Source organism: Aulostomus chinensis, chromosome 23 (genome assembly GCF_037954235.1).
Source record: "Aulostomus chinensis isolate RoL2024-O1b breed Wild chromosome 23, RoL_Achi_v1.0, whole genome shotgun sequence".
Taxonomy (NCBI): domain Eukaryota; kingdom Metazoa; phylum Chordata; class Actinopteri; order Syngnathiformes; family Aulostomidae; genus Aulostomus; species Aulostomus chinensis.
Window position 1 is genome coordinate 17,656,819 of NC_141342.1, and position 19,153 is coordinate 17,675,971.

The window sequence follows — 19,153 nt, forward strand, 5'->3', positions numbered from 1 at the left end:
TTGTTTATCTTGCTCAAGGAGACAGTGTTCACGGGAGATGAGGAGCGAACCGGCAACCGGTAGCAAGACATGGAGGGGTGCTTCACTGCACCGTCTCTCCCTCTGTGTCTGTTGATCTCATATTAAATCTCTCCGCTCCTCTCCTGAGCACTGACCTCTTTCTGTTGCACTTGACCTCGCTCACTCTTGAACTTCTCTGCCTCAACACCCGGGTGGCGCGTTCGCCTTCTCTCTCCCCACTGAAACTTCTCCATTCTGACGAAACACTGAAAATAGGAAAAAGAAAAAAAAAGAAACAGTTTCAGCTTCGCTATTTAGTCCCTGTGTAATGTTAAAGAAAGTGTGAATGTTATATAAATGAAAGTAAATTTATACTGTGTATGTGCTGCAGTACAGGTAGCAGGTGGTGCCGAAGGAGTAGGTGGTGTGATGTAAGCAGCCTCGCTGAACTTTTATGTGATTTGCATATATAATGACACAAACAAGCAGTCTGTTTCCGAACCAGGGTTTACCAGGCAGTGATGAGGAGTTGCTGTGAATAATCGGGCGTTCTCTGGGAAGATGAGAAATGCAGATAAACGCGAAATCAATCTTTTAACTTCGTCTCACAGAGGCTTCTGGGTATGAAAAGAAATAAACTGTGGTGAGGTCAAGGGAATAGTTCAGTCAAATCATTTGATTTATTTATTTATTTGTTTATTTTTTGGGGGGGGGGCAGGATCCTTAAAATTGACGTGCCGAAGATGAGAAAATCCTAACCGATAGGTTATCTCTGTCTGCCAGCAACAAAACATATTCATAGTGCAAATGATTGAGTTCATGTTTTCAATCTCTAAGGGTCTTGGTGGAAAATAATATATTATACTGTCGTTCTTGAACACACATAATTTTCACTCCATCTCTCAGTTTGTCCTCCTCTGGACCCACCTGTATGAGGTTGCTATGACAACCCCCCCCCCCTCCGGAAAAAAAAACTGAACATGTAGGAGGGCAAGAAAGTGCAATGACCATATTTCAACACCGTCACTGTTGAGAAACAGCGTCATTCATCTTTTCCATTGTTCAGCTACAAAAAAACCAAACAAGTAAACAAACAAATGCATGCTAATATTTGCTAATTAGCGACACAGTTTTCAGTAGCCGTGATGACATTTTAGCCTCATAATACAAACGTGAATTTAAAGTTGCTGCTAGAAGAGAGTTCAGTATGCTTCATCCTGTGGGGGCCGTGAATGTGATAAATCAATATATTCCATAGCTGCTGAAAATTTTCTGTCTGGACCCTGACAAATTGTTGCTTGTCGGCTGAATGCAAAGACAAAAAAATTGCAAAATCGGACCTCATGAATGTACTTAAAATGAGATTGTGACTGAAGTTGAGCCAAGGACACCGACAGCGTGGTCATCGTAATTTTGGTAGCAACAGCCAGCTCCATATTCGTTAACAAGCTAACAGCTAACAAAGCGGGAGGTGCAGGAAGCCTGGAGGCTAGCAGTACCGAGCTAAACTGGTCGATGAGAAGTACGTACAGGCTGGAGAGACCATAGAGAACATTGTTCTGTGTGCAAGGTTGATCACCTCATTAATTAAGGCTTTCAGAACAGCCTCAAACACCCAAGGGTGAACTTCCTGTTCGATGCTTGCCTTGAACACCCCCGTGATATCACATCAGCAAGGGTGATTATGTGGTCATGAGTTTTTTTTTTTTATTTTCATTGATTTTTAGCGTGAAAAGAAACCCTATGTACCGTCCCCTTGGTTTGACCTTAAGGCACAATCCTCTCGATGAGGGGGATTCAGAGTTATACAGGCGACGTCAAAACAAATGTGGAGACTTGGAAAGAAACGCCAAAAAAAACCCAACATCAACAACTTCCAGACTCTGAAACACTCATCTCAAAAATGGTCTATCACAACAACAACAACAACAACAACAGCAACAACAACAACCCAAAGAGGACTGATGACGTCAAAGCGGTAGTTCAGCCCGATGATTAGTGAGACATCAGGTCACCATCTTTGAGGGAGAGCCTACTTCTTTACAGTGGAACTGCTTGTAAACACAGCAAAGCGTGAAAGGACAGTCGTCTCCTGCAGCATTGGCGAGCTACAGTAGGGCGCTGCGTTCAATGACACGGCCCGAGACACATGAACTGGATTTGAAAAACCTTTCACAGAGAAAGATCGCCAGTTAAGGAGGTATTATGTTACATTCGTCGCGGCTACGGTAACATCGGGATCTGTGGACGGCCTTTAAACTGACAGGAGGAATAATAATCACAGATGATGAAATATGCAGCGAACACAACGCAGACTTTTATTTGGGCACATTTATAAGCCAGACTGTGATTGCACACACATGTTGCCAAGACTCAAGATAACCGAAACTGGACACAGTTATCTGGAACGATCCAATGGTTGCGGGGCATGTCATTCTCTGAAAGCTGTGGGATTCACTTTTTAACATCTCACAAGAGTCCCTGTGTTCCACATGTAAACTCCTGAGCAAACATACTGTGCAATGTGGGTGAAATATGGAGGATCCACATGTTGTTTATGCCTGTAAATACTCTCACAGTCTCGACGGTCACGGATCTAGAGCGCCTCCTGCGTGTGCTCTCATTTGCTTCTGTTTCCAATGTTCTGTGCTCTAATCCGCATGTATTTTAACTATTTTATTAAATCACTTGTTGCATCATAATGTAAAACACTGAATGTCCAATCCACATCCTGTGCAGTGGACTCCCAAGTGCTGCTCAAAAGGACAGGATCAGAGTTGTTGACACAGTGTGTGGTGTGAAGAGGCTGCTGTGTCCTCTAGTGGCCACTGGGCGGCGTCATAACTACAATATACAATGTTTGTTGTCTGTAGCAATGCTTTATTGACACAAAAAGAACCTGGCAGTTGTTTTGATGGATGCATGGAAGTTGCATCAAAATTTTTGACGGGTTTCAGAATAAAATAAGGGAAACATTTCTTGCTCGTTTTGATCTTCTAACATACTGCGTTTCACCAGAATTTGAGCGCGTATCCCTTAACAAGGATTGCAAAGCGGACGTTGTAGCAACAGCTAGATCTCAAGTACACAGAGTTACCTAACTATTTCCAAACATTTAGGCACAAGTTAATAGTCAAAGTATATTTGAGGGGATTGCCGCAGGCATCAGGTGATTGACATCTGAATGAGCTGAAAGTGAATTTCCCTCATCGTCCAACATCAAATGTCTCAATAAAAGCAGGACGTGAAATCCACGCTGCCACCAGCAGATGATTACTGCAATCCTGTGAGACATTATCACGGGGAGAATGAACAGAGATGACAAAACCACTTGGTCTGGGCTCGGCTTGCACATTTTTCAAATATTTTCCAAGTTGAGTCGATCTATGAGTTCACCACATATATTTAAATGTATCTGACTGCTATTCTCCCAGCACAACGTCTCAGCTCTGCTTCTCACACACAAAAACCAAAACAACCTCAGTGGGAAATTAAAACCAGGCCAAGTTTGGCTGTTTGGCAAAATTAGAGTAGGAGGTTAAATGTGAAATTCACTGGTGGATAGCAGGGATCCTCCATGTGATCTGTGTTTGGACAATTTTTCTTTGTGGTTCTTTGTACTGGGGATTCAGATAGTCAAAAATAAACACATAAATAAGATGACATAATCAGGAGGACATTTTTGGAAGACAAGAACAAAATTTTATCTCATTTATAGCCACATTAGAGACTAAAATATCAGCCATTTGGTACATATTTAAATATCTCAACAATTTAGCTAAGAAGTGGTATTCATGTTCCACTCGTGCTGATATGAAAAAGTTGACTCTTTATCCAGCCCTTTCATCAGGTCAGTTTAAATTCTTGACATTGTCAGCGTGCTAATGTTGTGAGCATGCTAGCATTGCTATTGTTTTGGTTAAAGCAGCCTCGCAAAACAGCTAAATTTATTTGATTCCAGATGTTTTTATGTGAGAACCCTTATTTTTCTGTTTTGCAATCTTTTCTCCTGCAGACTTTAATGACACAGTGCCGATTTTCACCATGTCAATGACACGAACAGGGACCAGAGACATTGCTACATGGTTAGCCGTTAGCTAAGTAAAACACAAGAAGAACTGCGCTTTGTCCTGTTTGTCCTAAAAAATAAAAATTATAATTATTATTGTTTAAGAAAATACAAAACTGTGAAAAAAATTACTTTTAAGTAATAGCAGCTAAAAAAACAACAACCTTATAGCCCTACTTTGAGCTACGCTAACGTCACATGCTAACATACTGAATACACAGGTGTAACAACTCACCATAAATCCACATGCTGGAGTGTAATTAACCCCAGTGCACTGCAGAAATTGGCCATGGCTCCGGAGGGGTAAAGCACCAGGATTATCTGTGACATAATGTATTACATTCTAATATTTTCGAAACCTTTGGTTCTCCGTTACTTTGTTCTGAGCCAACAGAAGGAGCAAGCGCCAACAGCCTGCATCACTTCAACAGCACCTCCAATGACTCACACGGACAGCATTTATTCTTTCAAATGTGTTTTTTTTTATTTGATAATACTGAATATTTTGTCCTTGGCTTGGACTTACACAAAGCATTTAACACATGCACAGTCCTCTATTCACACAAAGGTTCTCATTTCTCTACAACCTCTCCAAAAAAGGATTATTCTCTCTCACTCTCACGTGACGCCAGCGCAAGAGGACCTTCTCAACTCGACATCTAAACGACATTTTTAGACAAAAGACAGCAAAAACACACAAAAAATCATGACAGGTATAATAATAACACTGAAAAAATACAAACTAATGGAGTTTACTTTTAAATTATGCCTTTAATACTCCATCATATGCACTCACTTCTCATTTAAAGGGCCGACCTGGATAAAACTAACGCAGCACAATGCAACCACCCTACGTCATGTAAATGGGATGGGAAAAAAAAAAATATGAAGAACACCATCATGAATTTACAGCCTCTAAAATGAAAATAAACACCTCTCAAATAAATTCAATAAAAAGTGCTTATCATCCTCGTGAAGGGAGAGTTTGTTACAGGATCGGCGCATCACACTGCATTGGTTTTATCTTAGATATACCTTGTAAATTGGCAAGTGAGTGTATATTTTTTTGTTAATGTTTGTTAGCTTGAGGTGTATAAAACAGCACTGTAAACTTTGATTGATTAACTTGCTTTCTAGGACAGCGATAAAGCTTTCATTAATAACTGGAAGGAGCGGGAAAGACAAGTCAAAGCTAACATTAATCATGTATATTACTCATGAAATGATCCGTCCACGAGAATATATCGGCAAATCATGAAACTGCTGTTTGCATTTACAATCAACAGATAATACAAAGACACTGAAGTAACATCCCGCGAACTGTTTTTTTGCTTCTTTCACACATAAAAAGATCCCTTATATCCAAACCTCTCACACGCTTCTTTTTTTTTTTTGTTGGTTTTTCTTTTTCTTTCACTGCCTACTTTATCGGTTATGACAAAGGTTAAGCTTGCGTCACCTAGAGCACTGAAACTGGGCGAACTCTGCACCTGAGGTGGATCTGTCGGTCTGGGGGAGCAATAATGACTGTCACATCAGTGTTCAGGCTCTTGTCTTTACTAGAAGTCTTCCTCAAAAAGTGCAAATCTAGTTCTAATGCAGTAAATAATAATCATCAAGTAACAACAAAATTAAATGCATAGGTACTGTACAGCTACATAGTGGGAATAGGAAGATAGAGAGGACATTTCTTAGTAGACTGTGGGGCAGTGATGAAGTTTCACCTCACGGGCAGGTTTTAAATTTAGCGTTCATCTTCCAAACACCATAGACTGGTCCAGTGAGGCCTGTGACGGCAGCTTGTTAAAAACCGCGACAGGGAAAGATCGGTCACCAAATGAAACCAGAAAAGCTATCAAGCATGCAAGATGAATCATGTTCTTATAAAAGAAAGCGTGTCGTGGGCGTCGGTTGTCACCAGCAGCCAAACAGCAGGGAAGATGAGAGATAACTAATCACACAGAGGGAGACAATCATTCTTAAAAAAAAAAAAAAAAAAAAAAAAAGGCAACTTGGAATTTGGCTTTGGAATAAAATGGAGAATGAGGTAATTAAAGTACAGACACGAAGGGGTAACGAATAATCGCCCGTATACCGGGGGTTGTTTGGTGGAGCTTACAAAGAGCTTTGCGGGGCAGGAAGTGCTCTGTCTCACTGAGGAGTTATATCCTCCTGACGCCAGCCTCAGGAGGAAGTTACATCATCACTTGACCAGTCTATGTCTCATGATGTATTTGTTTTTGCAGAGATGCTGCATCTGAGAACAACCTCTGCGCCTCTTCAAGGTTCAAAAAACACCCTCATATTGCTTACTGCCTGAAATGCTTATGGACAACAAATACAAAGAGAGGCTAAAGATTATTTTCAGACCAGCACATCATTTCAGTCACATTGCCTTTTTTTTTTTTCCAATCAAAATTTCTTTGCCTGATGTAGTTTCAATGGAACTGTTTGTATTAATTTTCGTCAGGCTGTGCAATGGGTAGTCAGGTGCGACTAGGGGTCCTCAGCGTCCAGGAACTCCTTCTTAGGCGGTGCGACGCCGCGGTACCAGGAGCAGGAGCCGTCTGCCCTCTTGACACAGGCGTAGTGGTTGGCCTGGCGCCCGTGGACCTGCTTCTCAATCATCAGGTCCGTCCACAGACACTCCTCAGGAGCAGAGATCTCGCAAGGCAGAGAGGGACAGCGGACAATCTGCCAAGGCAAAACAGTCTCTCTGTAACTGACATACCAAGTTCTAACATCGGTGCACGTCTGTTAGCGCTCGGCGGTGTTAGCACGCTTTCCATTCTTGTGCTGACAGGATAGGAGCTTCAGAACAGAGACCCAACTCTAGATTCCTTTCGAAATGAAACATCTCCCAACAAAACCCTTCTATCCTTCATTTAACGGAAACTAGTATCACAAATGTGAGCTGTTTGATGTTCTAAATAACTTGAACTTAGAACATGCAGAGATAATCTGACATTCAGAGAAGTATAATCATTTCGTTACTTTCACAACTCTGATAAAGGCTAAGCAGAGGACAGTAAATGAGTTAACGCAGTTTTTGCTTTTGATATTTGAGTATTTCTTAAGTATCTGTGCTACATTTGACTTTTATCAAATGACATTTTCACACGACATCAAAATTTTAAAATTCAGGAGTTAGCTTAGCATAAACACTGGAATCAGCGGGAAAGAGGAAATAAAAACATCTCCAAACCAGGACGTCCAGTTTCACCCAGGTTTTGCGTTCACTAGGCTGATCAGGGACGTCATGACACCGTGTAATTCTGCCACAATACACGGTGGCGAGATATGAGAATATGATCTTTAGAGATGAATAAGAAGACAGTACAGCACAATAAACCGCTTTATGGATTTTATAAGTTCAGCTCGACGCTGATCAGAGCTGCTAAACACCCTTATTTATTGCAGGGTCACCTGACCCTGGAGTGAAGGCTGATTAAATTTGTTCCCACTGCAGACAAAAGCCAGATGTTAGCGGCTTTTCTGGCCAGTGGGAAAGGGAGAGAGAGAGAGAGAGAGCGAGAGAGAGAGAGGCTGCAGCCAGTACATTTTTGGTAGTTTGTGTTGTTGAATGACTCATCAAGGCTGTGATCAATTCCTTTTCAAATCCACTAATCAACATCTCTTGTACAAAAATCCTTTCTTCCAAACTGTGTGAAGCTAGTTGTCCCTTTTTTTTTTTTTTTAAATCCAATAACCACGGCGATGAACCGTTTGCGCCTCTGTCTTACCTTGCACTCACAGCCCATTTGGTAGCGCTGGCTGAGGCTCTTCTTCTGGGTGGTGCTCAAGGAGTCCCAGAGCATGATGTAATCACACAGGGTCACATGCATGCTACCGTCGGCCTCGGCCTTGCCTGCGAAGATGCGAGATAACAACAAAAGCCTTCAGACACGCACCCACACGCAGGAAAACCCTGACAACCGGCAGATGAGCCTGCGCATCTTCAAAACAAAATGGCACGAAATATAAGCACAAGATAATACTTTCGCAAATATGGCTGATAAAATCTGTCCTGACTGGAATCTGCCGGGACACACGGAGCGCTGGTCCTTGTGAAAGGCAGCGGCTTACGTTTCTCACTAGCAGCACCAGTCAAAACAAGGCGATGTTTCAATGTGAGTTTATAGATCTGCTTCACCACTATCTGTCTCAACATGTTAATGTTCTGTCCTGCAGGAAAAAAAGCCTGACTCATATTTCACTGCTCCAACTCTTAACCCTTCAAACTGTGGAGAGGATTAATCATTTCTAAAGATGCCCCCGGCGGCAGAAAGTTTCTCTCCCTGTCGAAATGCTGGCTTCAGCAGTTCCTCCCTCTTACAACTCTATGTAATTAGTGTTTGCGGGTGCATCTCTGTCTGCGATGGGGAAACCAGAGCATGCATGACATCATGATCGTCTCTGTCTCCTCTGCTTGCCGTCTCATTGCTGCTGCTGCTGACGGCCTGCTTTCAGTCACAATATGACCCACATGTAGCACGCCAGCATGGCTGCTATTGGATATGAAACGTTATAATAAACCCATTTGTGCCCACGGCAGAAATTCAAATTTTCTGGATTGACAGCAGCGTGTTTTGTAGGCTGTAGACCAGGTTCAAGGGTCCCTCAACTCCACAAGAAAATGGCTGCAGGTTAACGAAGCCCCCGCCCTCAAAATGACAGCAGGACTTTAAAGGTATTTGGCATAAACAGCGTGGAGACAATTTTGTAATTATTGAAACCTACAGTTGAAACCGTACATCCAGTGTCTGGCTGCTGTAAAATATCTAGCTGGTAATCTGGAGCACTCGCAGATCCCACGTTCATCAACATGAATACACTGGAGCCAGCAAGCCTGTAACAACGGCCTTTTAGTGAGAAACAACAGGGTTTGAGGTGGCGCACAGCCACAGAATCACCAGTGTACCGTTTATGCTAGCTAGCCAACTTACTGAGATATTTTAGATTTTTTTTGTTTTTTTAATATTTTTGGTTCAGAGTCTAACTTGTGAAAACCAACTTAAAAAGATCTGAATTAAAACTTCTTTTTTTTTTTTTTTTTTAAAAAGAGAGGAATTTTTCAAGTCTGCTTGACATTCGAACCAGCCCATGAACAATATTTGTTCGGTTCAGAAAACACACGACGTTGTCCATTTACAACTCACAGGAGCTCAAGCAGTTCTGAGCCAGACGAGGTTGTTTCCAGTCTCCGCTGGGTTTAGAGAAGCATGTGATTACACATAATAACATCAACAGCGACTCCTCCGACACGCGGAACATCATGTCTTTATCCAAACTTGTCCGCCCAGATGTTTACACCTGCAGCCTGATTATCCATTTGTGAGTAAACAAGATCTTTGCAATCATTTTGGGGAAAATTATCTTTCACCGTTTTTTAAAAAAAAACAAAGTTAGATGAAAAGAGCGCTACCAGTACCCTGCCAGTTAAGAGAGAAGCTACAGCTAGCAGCTGGTTAGCTTAAGACTGGAAATAGGGGCTAATGGCTAGCTTAGCTCAAACAATAAAAATCTGCAGGCCAGCTCCTCTGTCTCCCAAATGTAATCTTTAAACCTTTCCCATGTAATATATGCAAAAAGGTCAAGTTTAAAAATTATAACTGGGGCTTCATGTGTGGTAATGTCCCCATTTCTTGGCCACACAAGGATTTGTGAGCTAGCTACATATGAAAGAATGCCATTTTTAAAAGTTCTGATTGGATTAAGCTAACATATTTTAACTAGTGATCCTTCAGATGTTGCCATGTATCTAAAATCAAATGACTTTTCTTTCCTTTTTTTTTTTTTTTTTTTTTTAAGTTTGACCGTTGTGAATCTTGTGAAACAGTTTGTCTGGCTATGTCTTAAAATAGGCAAGAATAAAAAAAAAAAAGTTTTTAATCTCACTCTTCTTTGTCATGTAAGTAAAAAAGGGCAAAAAATAAAATAAAACAAAAAGATTTGTCCTGGGCTACACAGGCTTTACCTGCTAATTCATTACTACTCACCTGAGATCAGGTACTCCTTCTTGCCGGTAGCATCCAGGGTAACGCCACAGACAGCGGACACAGGAGCGGTAAAGACAGACTCGATGTCCTGGTTGGGCCCCTTGAACATCTGAAACAGAAACAACGCGGTTTTAAAAATCACCAAAATGCTACATGGGTGCACGTGGCGGACTTTCTTCCAGCACTGCTGTTACCTTGATCTGTTTGACCTCATACTGGATCCTCTTGATGGGGTTCCCGTAGATGTCATTTCCAGAATCCACCTCTCTCTCGCCCACCACCTTTGCTCGAATCACTGCCACAGAAACGGAGAAACGCGTGTCAACGACTGCTGCGGCAGACAACTTTTTTTTTGCTTTGGCATACAATCAGTCATTCACTGTCGATAGCATAGTGTAATTATTGTGGAAAAAGGAGGCCGTCCGCATTCATATTGGCACCCTGCAATCTGAGCTTTCGGCCCCCGGGTATGAGTCAGAATGGAGGCTCAAAAAACTCAAGTGAACTTCTGTCAAATTCAGTTGATGGAGAGCTAACGGAATCAAAGAACTTCCAAACGGATACTCCGCTGGCGTGCTTTCCACTGAATTAGTCCGTGAAACAGCCTCCCCTCATAAATCTTTTAGCTCAGAGTTTTCGGTTTTTTTTTTTTGTTGGTCTCTAGCCAAGCTACTGGTCATAGTGGTGTTACTGATGTTGCTAACGCTAGCTAGCGTCAAGAAGAGGAGCTGTAAACCCAGTTTTTATGTCTCATGCTGGAACATCAACCGACTAACGTTACATTAGTTTTTGCAACAGAGGAAATAAATATCAGGCCATGTTCATTCCTCAAGGAGCTGAAGAAGGGGTTCAGTTGGCTTTGCAACACCTGGCGCAAAGATAATACCACTTCAAAACGAAGAGGGGCTCTAAATCAGTTTTAATAGTCAGCTTGAAATGAGGAGCCACGAAATGATTCCACTGAAAGTCAATAATACTGAATCATCATCATCATCATCCTCAGACTCTTATTCACCACATCCCAGGCCAACCAGAGGGCAGATCAACCACATCAGCTGCCTGACGTCTCACCACATCGAGGAAAGGAGAGACGAAACCGAACAAAAAGAGCCACAGCTGCCCAACGCGGCCCGGTTTCAGCATCTGCAGGAGCAGAGTCGATGAAAACCCGCCGTAGCAGGCTTCGTATGCCGAGTTTGAACTAGACACATGAACAACTTGGCCAGCGGCAGGAAACCTCCCCATTCGAAACACGAGGAGGAAACAGTCAGAGACGCATATTCAAAAGAATAAGAATACAACTTGAGAGCTAATAGGAGGAGAAAGTCTTGGCCAGAGGTGCGTTTCTCACTGCGTTTCAAAGGTCTGGCTGACTACTTCAAGCTTCAGCTATGCTTACGGCAATTATTCTGAATGGAAAATATGAGCAATAGAGAGAGAGAGAGAGAAAATACGCAAAAACAGAGCACACATGGATAAACACACTTGCAGGAGACTGTTGGACCCTCGGGTTCAGTTTACGGCTTGGAAATACGGGGGCTCACGGCTCCCGGGGTTAATAACCTCTCCTGTGTCTCTCTACTTCCTTTTCCATTTTCAGTTCTTCTCTCCTGATGCCTCTCTGCACATTTACCAAGATCACGACATAAGAAAGACTGGTGATTTCTGTCTTTTCAAGTTCACACAATTAATCATTTTGTTCGCAAGATTTAATAGACGTCGAAGTCCCCAAATATTCAATTCAGTGAAACTGCGGCAATAAACACGATTAGAGGCACATCTGTGTTGCGAGGTTACTCGTGGGTTCTGTGACATTTCGTTTTTCATACCGTTTAGCAGAGGCCGTAATTCGTCAACATCTGGATGGAACCGCCTGGAAGGGTTTTATGAACAAGATGTCACATTGATGTCGACCTTCTTCGGGATGTAAAATGTCATCACTTCTTCACCAAAATTTGGGCCCTTTTTTTTTTGGGAACATTGCTAAATGCCAATGTATCTGGTTTATAGTTGAAAAAGTGGTTTGGCGCTTTAATTTAGTCAAGAATGGAACAGATTTGTGTGTGTGTGATGTGAAAGCGGTCCATCATAAAGTAAAAGGCCTCTAAAATTATCGCCAGACTCTGCAGTTCCTCTCAGGTTTGGGAGACTTTTAGCATTTTAAGCTCATTGTTTTGTTTTGTTTTTTTACAAGCACTTTGGTTCTTAGTCAGAGACGACGTGATCCACCTGGTGAACATACTGGAGTGTTTGGCTGCGAACGAGCCAGATGTTTCAAGACTTGAACAGCGACCCAACAGGAAAGAAAAGTGGCCGTAGGATTCGGAATAAAACGCCCATCTTGAAAACTACACCTGCTAACAAGTTTGCTTCATAAAAACTTAACACAAAATTGTGCCACAGTTTTTAACTCAGAAGACTTCCACTATCATTTTGGTGGTAAACTGACTTGTGCTGAGCAGAATGATTCTAGTTTAAAAGCTCCCATCATCTCTTCCTGTACTCTGTATCTTGAGCTGAACGAACACAATCTCATGCTAGCTTAAGGCATTAGCAGCTAGTACCAGAAAGACCCTATTGCTAGCCACTAGGTCAGTCTAACAGCAGCCGTTAGCAGCTGCATTTTAAAGCGATACTGCAGCCAAGGTGTGTACTTTTGCCTTTTAAATTACTAACAAATAGCTTCCAAAGATATTTTACTCCCACTAAATGACTTCGTGACGCCAGAGCGCAGAACGGGCCAACCGCTATTGAGGCTAATGGCAAACTACGGCTAACAACAGCTATGGCAAAAAAAGAACAAAACCCAGCAAAATTGGCAAAAAAAAAAAGGAAAAAAAAAGGAAAAAAAAAGTTGGTTTATAAACTCTCAAGCACGTTGTCAACATACAGTAGCCCCACACTAGAAGCGTAGCTTCGTTACAAAAATATATTTTCCTTATGTTGAAACACATTTCTGTTGCTCAAATTTCTAGAAGAAATCAATTGTTTCACTTGGATACCATTTACAGTAGTGCGGTACTGTGCCAATTCTTAAATTATCATATCAGAAAGCAACACGGGCCATCTTTTTTTCACTTGGTACCAGCAGAGGTCGCTGCCGCTCAGCAAACTTTTCTGCAGCCAAGAAGCGGCCAAAAAAAACTCCCAAATTAGAACAAGTTTAAGTCAAAAAACTTGTAAATAACATTGTTTACCGACTAAGTGTTCATTCAAGGAACACATTTATGATCTAAATCTATCACGAACTGCTAGCTAATGAAAGATGAAGTGATAAATGATTCGATAAGAGGCTCGTTGACCCAGAAATGAACAAAATCGGGGTATTTTAAGAAACCAGCAGCAGGACTGATAAAAGTCTTTATGAAGTCATTTCTCAAAGCCTCAGAGCCGCAGGAACTTCTGCATTTTAGTTCCACTCTGATGCTTGAGCAAATACTCAGCAGCAGCCAGAGTACACACATAAACACACACACGCAGCAGTATACCTGGCTGGCGCTCCCGCTTGCATTCCTTTCAGTTTTTCCGCTCTCGTTTCCTGACCTCATTCTGAGCCACAATCTAATGAGCAAAGAATCAGCAGCGGGGCGCAACACTGAGGGGAAATTACTCTGTTATTCACAATGGATCGCTATTATGGGAGCTTATCTGTCTACCTCAGTGTTGTAGACATGTTTATGTCCTCCTGCAGTAAAGCCAGCGAGGAGGCCTGCATGCAGTCTAAACAGCATGTCGTGGAGGCAGCAGCCTGGACTGCACAGCGTGAAGCACGACCACCAATGGGGAAGGGGGCGGAGGGGGGGGGGGGGGGGGGGTTTACACTGCAGACTGATCATTAAGTCATTCTAAAGTCAATCAGCAGCCAGGAGCTCCCTCCACAAACCACCAAGTGACCCACATTTCGCCTGTTACCCTATCCTCACACCAGGATAATGACTTATACATGCCTATCGGTTGTAGCACTACGCAAGGTTTTCCATGCTAACCCCGTACGAACACACACACAAACACACACCACATCCTCAGTGCCCCCATTCAATCCACTGCAGAATGACCAATTTCTTATGTGGTTAGTTGAGGTCCAGACGCGTGGGCCTTCTGTTTAACCTGTCATCTGAACACAGACAAAACGCCCATGGGACAATTTGCCCAGATTTGTGACCTGCAAGGTTCTGCAATGGGACAGGCTCCAGCCCCCCCCCCCCAACGACCCTTAACAGGATAAGCGGTACAAGATACAATGATGTTGATGAATATTGGAGGTGAGGTGATACATAGATCTAAAGATCAATCTGATTGACACATCCATTTAGATTTTCCCACGGTGCGCTTCTCTCTCACGCCATTTCTGGCGCTCCGGAAATAAAATTAGGTGATGTTTTAATTCTTTTTTTTTGTGAGTCATCCTGGAGTCCCAGTGGGAGATTTAAAGAACTTCCCTCAAGGTGTTCTCTAGATATCGCACACATGTGAGGTGATCTCAAGTCCCCGTGGACACTTGTGGCAAATTTTGAGAAATTCCTTCGAGGAGGTTCTGAAATATTGCCTTAATGAGAACAAGACAGATATAAGATACCTTTGACCACCAAAATGTGTTCAAAATCAGTGGATGTTCGAACCAAATATGACAAAACTCCCCCCTGATGTTCCTGAGGCATCTTGTTAGCAGGACTGGGACACAAAAGCACAACGCCTGCAGTCCACAGCTACTGAGGAGGCATAAAAGTTAAATTTTCGCCGTTAAACCGTTACCCTCCCAAAACTGAAGTGTTCTCTCTTGGCCCGGGCTACACCCGCCTACCAAGTGTGGTGAAATCTGGCCTCGGTGTTCGCCGGATTACGCAAAAACTTAGGCCCAATATTGGAAACATCACCTCCGTGACGCTAATATCTAGCACTCATGCTACGTGTGTCGATCCACGTCCTTTGTTGTGTTAACGCAGACAGCTGGGTGACTGGTCTTCAGCTACCCAGCCTCAGGACAGTCTGACTGGGACGGGCTTGCTGGGGAAGTTCCCCTCTGTGGGCAACAGATTTATATGAAAAGAGGATGTTTGTCTCACATTTATGCGAGCGTGTGTGTGATTTTGCGGTCGCTGCATGACACCGCCTGTCTTTTATAGCCTGCGGTGTGACGTGGAGCATCGTTTAGCATGAAAACAAGGTGACACACACACTCACACATTACTGGGACCATAACATGTGTGTGAACGCGCAACGAGTGGGAGACCATTTCAGCTGACCGCATTACTGTTGACAATATGACTTTGTTAGCCTCCAGGAACATTCTGGGAAGCATTTCTGACTCCTTGCCCTTCATCCCTGGTTCCCTACGGTCCATCTCTGCCTCTGCTGTGTCATATCTGGGTGTTTCTCCAAGCAGGTGGGGAGCTTTCAAGAAATAAATCGCTGGACTTAGTGGTCATCCTTCCTCCTCCTCTTTCTGTGAGAACAAAAGCGATATTGACACAAGCCACTTCTTTTTTTTTTTAAAGAAAAAAAACAAAACAAGCTCCTTTGTAAGACATCCTGTTTGTAAAACCTGCCAGCTCAGCTCAGAGACTGAGTCACACCTGCAAATAGAGCCGTCATGTTGCAATAAGAAATTACACAGATAAGCTTCTCATCCACAAACACAGCAGTCAGAATAAACAGAACAACAACAACAACAAAAGAATTGTGTTTCTCTCATTCTCAAGGATAACGAGCATATTTCAATGCACACTGTGACTTTTATTGCTTTTTTCCCCTAAAACACACCCTTAGCTGACAGCCAGATGTCATCCGAGCCAGAGTTTTTGTGTGTGTGTGTGTGTGTGTGAGAGAGTCCACCGTACATGGCAGCAGGATTTGGGTTGTGCGTCCCTGCGTTACACCGGAGCAAAGTCGGGAAAACCCCAGCAGCATTCCTGTAATTCCTGCCGGCACCACCCCTCACAGGAAGAAACAGGGCAGGAATGGAAATTTTCTTAAAAAAAAAAAAAAAAAAAAAAAAAAGAGCAGGAAAGCTTGCAATGTGACATATTTAGTGGTTGAGATTCAATCCCCTCTAAAACTTCTCCTCACACACTAACAGTTCCACTTCTCCATCCTCCTCTCTGCTCTTTCCCTCCTTGTGTCTCTTCCTCTCTGGTGCCACGTTGCCCTGCAAAGCCAGAACGCCGCTTCACCCAGGGTGAAGCCTAGTAAACACACGCTCTTACTTCCTGTGTGTCCGGCAGACTAAACTGCATTTACACCCAAATATGCACAAATATACGGATGTGACCAATTAAAAAGAAAAAAAAATAAACCACACAGCCACCGGAGCGACTTCAAAGCACCGTGGTATTGATTCTTCCAGTTTCTGGAGGTCTGCTGAAGGGATGAACGCCACTGCTCCAAAACACACTCCCTCGTTTGGTGTTTGGATGGTGGCAGAGAGCACCGTTAGTCCAAAAACCTCCCACGGTTGAGATCTGGAGCCAGCGAAGGTCAAAGCAAATTCTGTGACCCCTCGTGCCCTTTGGATGGAGTCACTGTCACCATTATTGTGGGTTCAGATGCTTAAGTGGGACATGAATACTGACATGAAGTTGATGACTCACTCCTAAATGACCGCCACAAACTTAAAAGTGGAGAATTTTAAAAGGGATTTTGCTTCATAAAAACCTATTATTTATTCTTTAAGGGTGTGTGTGTGTGTGTGTGTGTGTGTGTGTGTGTGTGTGTGTGTGTGTGGAGGGCGGGGGTCTGAGAAAGACGATGACATAGTCAGATAATGACATCTGCATGTCTGCATGCAAGCTGTCTGGGCCATGGCCTCCGGGAGAAACACCCTCCACCTTACCGCCTTTCCAGCGGTTTCCAGCAGCCTCTCTCAGCCCATTCAACCCGCACTGGAGGCGGGGTGAGCAGCTGCAAACCGCCGCTGTAGCTCCCGCCACCAGCGCAGCACTCTGGTGCAACTTGAGCTGTGTAAACAACAACAACAACAAACAAACAAGCAAACAACAGTCACCGGTGATGTTCTTACCTATATCTGCGTTGCAGAACGCCTGTTGCGGATGTACCGGAGCGCAGCTGCACGCTTCCGCGAGCTCCTCCGCCCGCCACAGGACCAGCAGCGCGAGCGTGCAGAGGATGCCGTTAACGGTAAACGGCATTTTTCGAAACACTGACGCGAGGTTTTTCCGCCCTCTTCTTTTTTTTCCCTGTGTGCTGCGCAGATACGTTGCAGTGTGGATCCAGCGGCAAGCAGGCAGGCAGGCTGCTTCTTTCCCCCCCTCCTCTTTTTTTTTTCTCTTGTTACCGACAGAGACCCGGGCGACGTCAGCAAACAACACCGGGTGTTTAGCTCGCTTAGCTCCGCTACAAAGGTGAGGTCACTCGGTATCCTCGCTAGCGTCCTGGGCCGGTGTCAGCAGCTGTCCGTCTAACGGGAGTGTTTTCGTGATAGAGTTCAAGGCGGTTTTATAAAGCTGACGCTCCGGCTCCTCCCCCCATGATGGCGGATACACCGGCAGGCGGCGCTCGGTCCCCCAGTCTGGGACAACCGGAGGCAGCCGCTGCAAATCATCCCCGAGGTTTGGCACCTTTTTTAAAAAAATAAAATAAAATTGAAGTACAATTTTATTAGGGCCTGAGCCTGAAGGTACTTCACTATTATATTTTTGTGTTTGTATTTTATCACATCACACAATGATGTTGCGTTTTCCTTTCGTTTGTTGGCAGAATTAAAAGAAACATCTGGATTTTAATAAATTATTGAGGGAACATGTCAAATGAAGCCTTAAAAACATTGTGTAAGAAGTTGTCATCCAATTATTTATGATATATATATATACACATACATATATACACACACACACACACGTATTTATAGATATATCACCAGCAGTTTTGGAAATATATCTAGAAATATTTGATGGTTTCAATTGCGCATTCATTTAACACTGCAAGATGTGCATGTTTTTATTTTTCTTCTCTGGAAATATTATATGGACCTTTTGGGAGAAAAAACTGGCACATTCTAATACTACAATTGATGATATTGGCATATATGTGATGGTATTTTAGAATATGAACAGTGAGTACTCAACCACAAAATAAAGCCAAGCACATCAATATTGGCTTTATAGTCTGGTATAACAGCATTCCAATATACCACTTGAACACACTCTTATAAATTGGTTATTTAGGATTTAATAAGTTACGGTTCAGTTACATATAAGCGAGGTTACGGTTTTACAAGCTGAGTTGGAGTTTGAATATTCCTGCATCCCTGAAGATGATCCACACGTTTAACTAAATCAATTTTAATGATGCATCTCTGCCAGTTCTCACCTGCATCTTCTCTATGAACACAAAAAAGGAGTTTAATTGATCATATACGCCTTTTTCCCAATTAATGACGCCTATTAGCACAGACAAGAAATGCTCAGAATGTTGATACCAACGAAACACACGTTTTGCCTGCTGAGATCCAAAGTTCCTCCAAACAAGGATAAAACTGTTGGTGTAAGACGACAACACGCACATGAAAGACGCATCGCAAGGCGCTGTGTTTGACGTATTAGAGTTTTATTCCTGCGTACCCTCAGGTGGTGGCGGTACAGTCTTTGTTTCCACTGGGAGGCGAACTGCTCAGACCTCTACCTCCATTCTGGCAGCAGAGGGCAGCATCCTCGTTTCTGACACAACTCAGCATTGCTGCTCAGCATTGTTTGACCAGGCTCAGGGTCACTTTACACATGCATAGACACAGAGGACAAAAAACCCCAAAAGACACAAGAATTTGTTGCTGCTGCAACTCTGTAGAAGGCACAGATTCAAAGGAAGTTTTACGGACATAAAGAAAAACAGTTAAGGGCCATTTTCTAACAGTGAGACACAAACAAACAGCGAGTCGAAGAACTGCCGATGAGCCACGTCAGGAGGGACAAACTGATATTCGAACGTAGTGAAGTAAAAAGCTCATTTCCTGAGAAGAGATCGTTTGGTTTCTCAACGGGAGGATAAAGTAGCGTTCGTCACATGTTGAGATACTTTCCTTAAGAGAAGAGCGATAATCTGTCTGCTATAGACAAAAAGAGACCAGCAGAGT

At 43.1% G+C, this 19,153-nt stretch overlaps 1 protein-coding gene across 1 annotated transcript; it reads right to left on the reverse strand.

Annotated features, from left to right (window-relative positions):
* Positions 1-5,921: 5,921 nt before the first annotated feature.
* timp2a (TIMP metallopeptidase inhibitor 2a) lies at positions 5,922-17,540 on the reverse strand. Its single transcript, XM_086194839.1, has 5 exons — positions 17,084-17,540; positions 10,263-10,363; positions 10,069-10,177; positions 7,813-7,937; positions 5,922-6,763 (listed from the first exon to the last, which is right to left on the reverse strand). Exons 1-5 carry the CDS (start codon positions 17,211-17,213, stop codon positions 6,566-6,568), a joined length of 663 nt encoding a protein of 220 aa, XP_086050965.1. The 5' UTR covers positions 17,214-17,540; the 3' UTR covers positions 5,922-6,565.
* Between the last annotated feature and the right edge of the window lie 1,613 nt (positions 17,541-19,153).

What these genes read in the sequence shown, in the direction of transcription:
- timp2a (XM_086194839.1), bottom strand. Translation starts at nt 17,213, where the DNA reads ATGCCGTTTACCGTTAACGGCATCCTCTGCACGCTCGCGCTGCTGGTC. An exon ending in GTTCTGCAACGCAGATATAG is followed by an intron (nt 10,364 to 17,083) that starts GTAAGAACATCA and finishes TTTCTGTGGCAG; the next exon opens with TGATTCGAGCAAAGGTGGTG. An exon ending in GAAGGAGTACCTGATCTCAG is followed by an intron (nt 7,938 to 10,068) that starts GTGAGTAGTAAT and finishes GCATCTTCGCAG; the next exon opens with GCAAGGCCGAGGCCGACGGT.